Source organism: Elephas maximus, chromosome 2 (genome assembly GCF_024166365.1).
Source record: "Elephas maximus indicus isolate mEleMax1 chromosome 2, mEleMax1 primary haplotype, whole genome shotgun sequence".
NCBI lineage: Eukaryota > Metazoa > Chordata > Mammalia > Proboscidea > Elephantidae > Elephas > Elephas maximus.
Genome location: NC_064820.1, coordinates 71,020,496 through 71,031,413, shown reverse-complemented (window position 1 = coordinate 71,031,413; position 10,918 = coordinate 71,020,496). Strand labels below are relative to the sequence as shown.

Below are 10,918 nucleotides of genomic sequence, written 5' to 3'. Positions count from 1 at the left end.
ACAAGTTTCGAGGTGATGCTACTACTACTGGTTAGAGACCAATTCTGAGAACCACTAGTAGAGCAGTGGTTCTCAAAATGTATTAAACATAAGAATCACCTAAGAATGTTGTTAAAATGTAGATTCTGATTCAGTATTTCTGGGGTGGAAATGAAAATTCTTACAGGGGTTCAAACCAGAATGAACCGATCTGAAGCCATGCTTTCAAGGTTAGCAGCCAGGAGCTTAACCACTGCGCCACCAGGGCTCCTTAAAAGCAGAAATATATAGAAATGAAAGGAGAAATAAATGAATCCACAATCCATTCAGAGATTTCAAGTCCTCTCAATCCTTAATTGATAGAAAAAGGAGACAAAAAAATCAGTAATGATATAGAAGACTTGAATACCATGATCAACCAAGTTGACCTAACTGACATTGTAGAATACTTTGCACAACAACAGCAGAAGATACTCTTTTCAAACGTACAGGTAACATTTACCAAGATTGATCAATCATATTGTGGGCCATAAGACAAGTCTCAGAAAATTTGAGGAATCAAATCATACAAATTATATTTCTCCTAATCCCAACAGAATTAAGTTAGAAATTAGTAAGAGAAAGATCTCTGGAAAACTCCCAAATATCTGGGATATCTAAATAACAACTTCTAAATAACCCGTGGGTCAAAAACAAAACCAAAAGTAAAATTAAGAAGTAATTTGAAGTGAATGAAAATGAAGACACAACATATCAAAATTTGTTGAGATGCAGCTAAAGCAGTGTTTAGACAGAAATTTATAGCACTAAAATGCCTACATTAGAAAAGGTCTCAAATCAATGACCTCAGCTCACATTTTAAACTAGAAATGCAAACTAAACCCAAAATAACAGAAGAAAATAAATCAGTGAAATAGTAAGAATAATGAAAGCAAAATCTGATTTGAGAAGATCAATAAAATTGATAAACCCTCTAGCTAGATTGATCAGGATTTAAAAAAAAAAGTTAACAATATTAGGAATTATACAGAGGACATCACTATAGATCTTACACGTTAAAAGGATAATAAAGGAATATAATGAACAATTTTATGCCAATAAATTCAACAACTTAGATGAAACACAAATTCCTTTAAAGACCACACAACACCTCACTCAAAAGGAAATAACATAAATAACCCTATATTAATTTTTAAAGTTGAATTTGCAGTTAAAAAAAAAAAAAAACAGAAAACTTCAGGTCCAAGCAGCATCAGTGGGGAATTTTACTTAACATTTAAGGAATAATGCCAATCTGACAAAAATGCCTTCATAAAATTGAAGAGGAGGATACAATTCCCAACTCATTAGGTCAGCACAAGCTTTATGCCCAAAACCAGAAAGCATTACAAGGAAACTACAGGCTAATTTAAAGACATTTAATCAAGTAGCCACACATGTTGAAATGAAATTGTAAAATACCTGGGGTTGGGAGACCAATTAGGAAGCTACAGAAATAGTCCAGACTAAAAGGACCTAACCCCAAAACACTGACTGCTGTCAAGTTGATTCTGACTCATAAAAAAAATAATAATAATACAAAATAGAACTGCCCCATAGGGTTTCCAAAACTGTAATCTTTACAGAAGCAGACTGCCACATCTTTCTCCCTTGGAGAGGCTGGTGGGTTCGAACCGCTGACCTTTCAGTTAGTGGCTGAGCACTTTAACCACTGCATCACCAGGGCTCCTAGACTAAAAGGAAACAGGGTTTAATTCTACCACCACAATCACCTTTCGGATTTCTGTAACCAAGAATCATGACTGATACAAGGGCACATGTAAGATAATTGCAGAAGAAATGTAGAATTGGGGCAACTTAGCATATGACTGAGGTAGAGTCAAGACAGAAGTTAATGGTGCAAAGGGAAACTAGAAAGATGGTAGTTCTGGTAAAAAATAATGAACAGCAGAGGTAGACTTGGGATTGAATATTGTATGTTTGGTTTGGAACAAGTTGAGTTTGTGCCATTGGTTCATCCAGTACGTATTATAAAAGCCAATATTCAATGGAGTTCTACCTGCCAGGTGCTATAATAACCAGGAGATAGTTGGAAACATAAGATTACAGCTCAGGAGAGAGGGAAATAACAGGACTAGAGGTCATGCCTATACAACTGGTTCTGTTTACCAGCTCCAATTACCATACTGTGACTAAATTTTTTTTTTTTTTTTAGAGAATTATCTGCTCTTCTGTTTTGGTGGCTCTTAGGATTTTTTTCCCCCCAAGGCAAGGATAATTTTACAAAATCTACTATAATTATACTAAAGAGGTTAACCCACCCACTGCTGTCAAGGCACCTTCGACTCATAGCGGCCCTATACGACAGGGTAGAACCCATAGGGTTTCCAAGGCTGTGTATCTTTAGGGAAGCAGAATGCCACATCTTTGTCCAGTGTAGTGGCTGGTAGGTTTGAGTGCCAACCTTTCAGTTAGCAGCTGAGCACTTAGCCTCTGCACCACCAGGGCTCCTACATAAGAGGCAGTGGTTGTTTTTGTGTGCTGAGTCAATTCAGCCTCATAGCTACCCTATAAGACAAAGTAGAACTGCCCCAGAGCGTTTCCAAGGCTGTAATCTTTACGGGAGCAGCTCACCAGGTCTTTTCTTGAACCACAGAGTTCCCGGTGGGCAGGGCTTCAACCGGTTCATTCTAGTTGGAACCCCTGCTGAAAATTTGCGTTTCTAACAAGTTCCCTGCTGAGAATTTGCATTTCCACCCCAGACATACTGAAATCAGAATCTACATTCTAACAAGATTTTCAGGTGGTTCTTATGTATAACTTCCTGTGAACTTGCTAGAAAAGCAAATTCTCAGCAGGGGTTCAAATTGGAATGAACCGGTTCAAAGCCCTGCTGGTGACTTTGAACCACCAACCTTCCAATTAGCAGCCTAATGTTTAACCTTTGCACCCCAGGGCCCCTACTTAAAAGGTTACTAGTTAGTGATCTTTCATACAAAGTTAACACAACTTGAGAGATTTTTACCTGCAAGTCTCTGTCAAATGCAGCTGCTACTCCAACCTAGCATTCTTCTAAGAAGTCCTGTGGAGAGGGACACACATAGAGAAGCCCTAACGCACTCACTACAGGCAAGGGCGCAGACTTTAAGACCTTCCCTCCCCAACCCTCATCCAGATCTCCACACTCACACTGAAAACACATTAGGAAGCCAAAAGGTCTCCATGGCCCTTAGCCACCAGTAGACAGCTACAACAGCTGGCCAACATAGAGAGAAATCAGTTTGCATAGCCTCATCATCTCTGCCAACAGTGCATACAGGCTTCTAAATTTGTATACCTGACAGGTTATTTTTTAAAAGAGGCACTTTTGACTAATAGGCTGTCTCACTTAAGTGACCAACCTGAGCACACACTCACTCACCAAATGAAGAGTTACACTTCCGGTAAGAGGGAGCAGGCATTCCACTTACTGTTAAAACCCAGGCAATGACAATTTTCCTACAAATACCCTAGTGGGCAAAAGGACGATTCAGAAAGCAGCTATCATTTAGCAGTGCACTACAAAATTTTTAACATGCTAAGCCTTGACTAGAGTTTTTACCACACAACACAGAGACTGCTCAATGTTTAAAAACCTCCATCTTAGTAACCTGAACTAAGTATACAGGTAAAAAAAAAAAAAAAAAGTATACAGGTAGTGAAAATAAAAAAATATTTAAATGTACAAGGAACACATGGTACCTGCATTTGTTTTACTTTGTGCGAATGGCTCAGTGGAAGAGCCTATTATCACTTTTCCATTATAAAAATAGTAAATACTTAATTGCCTCAGAAATAGATGAAATTACTACTCAACAGTGGCAAGATTTTAAGATTTTCATTTTATTAAAAATATGGCAACATAATAGCAGCATCATGTAATCTTTACTAGTACCATTTAAAAGTAGCCCTATTCACATAAACATCCACCATCTACGCGGCATCTTGATGCTTACATTTCAACTCTTCCCTTGATTATCCATAGCATTACGTAAAGAGCACCATTCTACTACACTAATCAAGCCTAAAGAGGGCAATGATTTAACTATTAAACTGAATTACCTATACAGTGACACAGTACACTCAAGTTTAATCTTTCGTGGAAATCAGGGAATTCAGGTTATTCCCCAAGTTTGTGGCTTACCAGTAGCCTGAAACTTGAATTCTAATTCTTTCAATCTAATTTTCATGAGTTTAAACTTACAGCTATAGTTAAATTATTTGTGTAGCAAATAAAAATCAAGAATGGAGGGAACTGTTATTCCATTCCTGGGAAAAAAATTCTTAGACGTAAAATGTGATAGCTTATTTAATTGCTAGAAACTATGAAAATGCCTTAAAATAGAATGAAAAGAGATCTACTTACTAGTTACTAAACTTGACTGAAGATGGGCCAAAGCTGTTATTTTTAAAATAATTATCAGTTCTTAGGCAAAATCACCCCTAAAAATGTATTTAAAAAAAAAATCACCCACAAACCCAAGGTTAAGTAGGGAAGTCAATTTTATCTCAAAAGATTATTTTATTACATGTCTACTAGACTCCTACTTCCAGAAATGTTAGCCTTTAAGAGCTCTGTTTGAAATTTGAAAATAAACAATTTAGAGTGAATATTATATTAGTAAATTAAAAAATACTAATTATATAGGTAGTGAAAATAAAAAAATATTTAAATGCATACGTAACATTTGGTCATTGCATTTGTATTACTTTGTGGGAAAGGCTCCATTTCAGAACCCACCCAGTTAAAATCAGATATTATCCTTTAATGAAAACATAAGAAATGACTCACTGAAATGTTAAAAGTTATTCAATGCATGCCTCTAAAAGGATTCATTTTAACTGCTAACTACAGATTTAAATCGTTTTAATTTCTAATCAAAAAAATAAAAATTTTAAAAGCCTATTAAAAAAAAAACTATACACATAATCATTAAATTTGAGTATCTTCAGTTGAGAACAAGTTTGGACCAGGTTTCACTTTTTCTTAATTTTTATTTTAAGATAAAGATAGCAACATATGTATGTGTACATATGAAAGACTGAGGATCCTGAAAAAAAATTTTCTTGACCAAAAAAACTGATTATAACAAGTCTTTTAATTATGTTAAAATTTAAGCCTCTGACACTTCTAAAGATCAACACAGTATATGTTGAATGTCTTCAATATGTGTTTGCAATTATAAATTCTTTAGTTTAGATGGAAAATCATAACAACTAAGGAGATAGTTGCAGAAGTTAAGAATTTATTATATTCATAGACTTGTTTTCACACATAAAACTGGATAGCTTATAAAGGACCATATTGTATTACCAGTTCAGTGTGCGTTGCTGAAAAGGAAGAACGAGAGCACCAACAGAATCTGACTAGAATGATGAACAGCAGCTAAAGTCTAAGGAATAGAGCGTACTCTCTGCATAATCAAGCTAAAAATAACTACAGAAGGTAGCAAGTATAAAATGGCTGTCTTCTTGACCTCACCTCAAAATTTCCTGGCAATATCCACCTGGGATGAAAAAGAATAATCTTTAAAACAAACAAACAAACAAAAAATCTTGAGAGAAAATAATAAACAAATGGAAACATATCAGCTCTTAGAAAATATCTCCAGGCCCTAGAAAGCTTTGCTTCCATAAGCCCATATAAAAAAAGTCAAATCTTACATAATAATCTTATCTCATTTCCAGATCTCTCGTACTCCTATTTTTAATTTCTGTGTCGAAGTCTTTCAAGATTGGTGTGATTATCTTAAAGCTGAATAAATACCATCAGCGAGAAAAATAATTAACAGCAGGAATCAAATTAAATATGTTAGCTACCAGCACAAGAAACATTTAATAGACTCCAAATAAAAGAAAACACTCAAACTTTAAAAATGATTGTTTTATAGACACAAACATGCACTCCATGTCAAAACAATCTCTATGCCAACTAAAATGAGAGGGTTAAACTAAAATGCTTTTTTGAAATACATAAACAAATATCTTCCTCTAAAATACTTAGCTTTATTAAAGAAATGGTACTAAAAATAACAAAGATTCAAACAACATTTTCTCTATTCTACTTACATATCATAAATAAGACAGCTGTGGATGCAAGACACACACTCCTTCACAATCTTTCCATATGCATCCAAGCATTCTTGTATCAGAATAAGCTGTTTACTAGCCAACCGCATGTGGTTGAATGATTAAAATGACCATCTATACTTTACATAGTAAAGCATTTTCCAAAATTTTAATGTATACAGTGACAAAAAAAAAACAAAAAACAGTAATTCTGAACACATGAAGAGTGATTAAGCAGCTTCATAATCAAACCAGGCTTCATTGCAATAAGGACAATTCTCTCCATTCTCCACCAAACACTTAAGTTTCAATAGTATTAACATTAAATGAAAAATCAAGTTGAAACCAAGTAACTAACATATTACTCAGCTTTTTAAATCTATGAAAGTAACTATTCCCATGAGGTAAGGCAACTGAGTAATTTGATTGTATTAGGTTGCATTAAAATAATTATACTTGATTTTTTTAATAACACGCTAATTCAAAGATATTACATTTTCAGAAATATAACAATAATGAAAAGAGTTCTGAAACCACGAGTTATAGTTCTGAGGAAAAACACTGGCAATGTTGTCACTTTACTACTAACATACTTTCTGCAAAAAGTGAGCCTAAGAAGGACGGATGACCTATATTTTAAACTCAAGTAAACATATTCTTAAACCTAAAACAAGTAACCTCACATATACTCCCAGTCCTCCCTTTAGGCATAATTTCTACACATTATTTACGAGAAAATGATTGAGAGGTAATAATTAAGGCCATCCGATGTAGGTAACTAAGGGTTTTCTCTGATTTAAGAAAAATAAGAACATGCTTCATTTTCAATTATCACAGTATAAAACTGATGGTCCCAAAACTGCATTTTTGTTTTGAGCTCTGAAGTCATTCTTGAAAACAGGACTTCCCTTTCATATTAGGTAAGCTAAGTAAGAAGCTCTCCTGACATATCAGTTGCACACTTCTCTATGGGTGTGAATGGAAATCCATCTAGGTTCCATATGAATTGAGAACTAGCACATATAAAATTTTAGAAAACAGTATACCACATTTTAGAAGGCACTAAAGCTTCAGCTTGTGCTCCCATAGCCCACTTTGAAAACCCAGTTTCCTTTTTAGAAGGGCACCTTTGCCACCTACAGCTGACAAGACACACTGCAATATTATTCATAATAAGCTTGGAAATGTCAAGGAAGTTCAAAAAGAAATGCTCACTTCGTGGGGAGACCCAATGATTCTAAGCCCTGAATACCAATACATTATTATTAGTATTCAACACAGTTGCTCTTCCTTCTGCAACAGAACAGTATCATGCATTGTCAGTTGTTTTCTAATCCACAGATTTAAGCAATTTTAATCCATAAAACTATTTTAAAGAAAAACTGCTGTCCTAAACAGTGAGCAAAAGAAAACACAATAGTGAGAATTTAACACAATCACTGTAAATCCTGTGAAGTAAATGTTACAACTTCTTACATACTTTGCACTTACAAGGGTGTGTATATATTTGCACCAATTTCAAGCACGTCATCAAACTGTATATAATGAAATTTTCAAAAAAGTAAAATACAAAATTCAGTAACTAGCGTTTTTTTGAAAGAGCCTCCAATGCTTATCTCCAGTCTTTATGGATAGTACAAATTTAGATCTCTGATGTTCCATTTATTTGCAATGGTTCTTGGCAAACACTAACAAACCACATGACAAGTGTGTCAGCCACCATGGAAATGCATGGATTTCAGAAGATGAAGAGTTTGGGTAACATCGTTATTTTCATGATGTCCATGCTTTATTTTCTTACTCAGTAAACAAGATGGCCACGAAGTCACCTAACAACTGAAAAAGCTGTTAGCTCAGATCTGTATGTTCAACTGGATTTCTTCACTGTTTACATCTTGTTGACAGAATTAAAAACTTTGGATTTTATTCCAGCGTTGAGGTGTATCTGTCGGTCCTATACTGCTTCTGTTTTAGCAGAGAGGTTTTCGTCATTTGGCTGACAATTCCCATTCTGCTGTACTTGGTTTTCCTCAGTCCTGGGGGCATCCTTATCATCTGATTCTTTGCCTACACTTGAATCCGGTTCTTTATTGTGCTCTTTCTCCTACAATGAATATTAAGGCATACATTTAATAATTTCCTCAAGAGTTGCTGGCTAATACTTTTGGTTGTGTTTAAAATGTGTAACTTTGTTTTTTGTGAATTAATAAAACTGGGTATATTCTCCCACTACGTTTTCATATAAAAACTGTATGCAAACCCATGCCAACCTGCCCTTTGCACTTCTCATAACAGATGGACAATCCACGGAAATTAAATTAAAATGAAACAGGTTAACGGAAATTGGAAGGAAGGGCTCAATAAATGCTGCTGACTGATGTGAAAAACTGGGATGAATCTTGCTGAAAACAGTGAGACAGTTACCAAAGGTACCAAAATAAATTTGTAATCTGGATACAAAAGAGGCAACATTAAAGGAAGATGGGAAAGAAGTCACTATTCTTTCTCCAAAGACTGTTTAAAAACAGCCCAAATTCTGCCCTCAGTTTAAGGAAGAGATAAATGCAGACATGCAAAACAGTACCTGGCACACAGTAATGAGCAATAAATGTTGTCTATTATTAGTAATGATGATGATAAACCTCTACCAGTATGAGTTAACAAAACTATAAGATGAAACTCCAGACCTCACAATTGGAATGATTTCCATATACAAATATACTTTACCAGTAAATAAGGGAATTGATATCATACAAAACTACTTAAAACTAAATAACATTTAAAGCATAGATGAGCAGTTTGGGGAGCAGTGAGACTGAATAGATGGGAGTAAAACCATTAGAACGGAAATTATGAGAAGGTTGACACAAACTGAAGCATGTAACCAATGTCACTGAACATTATCTGTAGAAATTGTTGAATGGGAACCTGTTTTGCTGTGTATGCTTTTACGAAAATACAGTATTTCTGAAAATTAAAAAAAGCCTTACTTGGTGGTTTGGTTTTCCATTAATTATTCTAAATCAGCAAATCTAATTTTAAGTATATATTACAAAACTAATTACAAAAGAACATCTGTCAAATTTGCTGAAACGAATATAATGAGAAAATGGCATTGAATAAAAATCTTATCAGTATAAAATCAAATACATCAATTATTTATTGCTATATAAAAATGTTCTTACTGTATGCCCTTCATGGGCTCTCTAATACGGAATGAAATTGTTTAAATTTTAGTTGGCTCTTATCTCTTCCCTTCAAAAATCAAGTGTAAAAATATTACCAATTTAACAAATATTAAAGAATACCAACAAGGTACAAGACAATGTTGCCCTCAAGTTGCTTTCAGTCTAAAAATATTCCTATGCAATAAACACTCTCAATTATTAATTATTTAAAGCCCAGACAATGAAAGACTATTCCTTACTTTAAGTGAGGTACTGTTCTTCTCCAACTTCTCCTTCCCATCTCTGTCATTGGAACTCTTTCTTGTAGAGGTTGAACGTTCTCTCTCTCTTCTTTCACTGATGTGGTCTCTTTCTTTCTCTCTCTTTTTGTCTTTCTTATTTCTACTTTAATAATATAGAGAGAATATGTCAATTAACATCTAAAACATTAAATACCTGTTTACATTTTTGACAAAATATTCTCATCTAATATCTTAAACTGATTTGACCAAGTAACATATAAATGGGTCTTATAACCTACTTAAAATACCCAATTAGCCCTACTTCCAATTAACTTTTTAAAGCTATCCAAGTCATTTCTGCAAGAGCCATCATGTGCTTAAACAAAATATAATTTGGTAATATCAATTTGTTACTTTTAAAATATTAAAGGTTTATTTACCTACTTTAATTGGGATAAAATAAAAACCAAATAAACTCTTTCCTTAAAAACGTATTCAAAGTATTAAATGAATAAGCAGAAAGGAACAAAAAGGATATAGAACCAGACATGGCGGAGGAGGAGCCAAGATGGCGGAACAGACAGACGCTTCCAAAGAGCCCTCTTTACAACAAAGACCCGAAAAAACAAGTGAAAAGAGTGTATCTGTGCCAAGCTGGGAGCTGTGAGCTTCAACAGCAAGTTTAGAAAACAAACTGAGGAGCACAGGGAGGAAAAGACCCTTCAGAAGCAAAGAGGAGTTATCGGACCTGAATCATGGGGAGCCCTCAGGCACCATTCCCGGAGCCACGGTGGAGGGCTGATACTAGAGTTCAGCCACAGTTTCCTCAGGGAGAAACAGCCAGTCACACAGCCTACTCACACCTCCAGAACCAGAGAAGAACAGCGTTCTCGGCAAAAGCTAAGTACTTCCGATTATTTTAATGCCACCCCACCCCCACTCTCAAGCCGGCTTCAGCGGCTGAATTCCCTGGGCCTAAGATAGGCCTTGTTCAACACCTAGAGCCATCCTCCGGGCCTTGGAAAAGGAAAAAATTTGCATTTGGGGGAAAAGATAATTTGCCACCTCCACTAACCGGGGAAGCTCAGGATAGAAGCAGCTCCTGCCCAACCATAAGCAGTCTGTGGACTTTGAGCACCTTTCCCCTCTGTAAGGACCTGTGTGGGCCTTTTTCAAGGAGAATAGGCCCTTGTTGGCAGACTCCAACTGTTTCAGCTGTGCGGTGGAGAGGAAGGTGTTTGATGTTTGACATTGCTTTGCCTATTAAACAGAGTCCTCGCCTAGCCACATCAGGGGCCTAAGGACTGGTACCTCCACTCAGGTCACCCACCCACCCATGTCAGGGGTCCAAGGATAACTGGTACCTCCCAGTCCTTAAAACCAAAAGCTTTGGGTGCCCATGGTCCATCTGCAGAACCTGCC

General features: G+C 35.6%; 1 protein-coding gene across 4 annotated transcripts in view; it reads right to left on the bottom strand.

Annotated features, from left to right (window-relative positions):
- Positions 1-8,027: 8,027 nt before the first annotated feature.
- Positions 8,028-10,918, bottom strand: part of SREK1 (splicing regulatory glutamic acid and lysine rich protein 1) — a 47,782-nt gene continuing 44,891 nt past the window's right edge. For 3 of the 4 annotated variants that reach the window (XM_049864738.1, XM_049864750.1, XM_049864757.1), the window contains 2 exons: positions 9,515-9,659; positions 8,028-8,191 (listed from right to left, as the gene is read on the bottom strand). In XM_049864738.1, coding sequence (XP_049720695.1) covers positions 8,042-8,191; positions 9,515-9,659 — 295 coding nt within the window. In that variant the 3' untranslated portion in view covers positions 8,028-8,041. The remainder of the gene's footprint in view (positions 8,192-9,514; positions 9,660-10,918) is intronic. The other variant, XM_049864745.1, reaches the window with a different exon arrangement.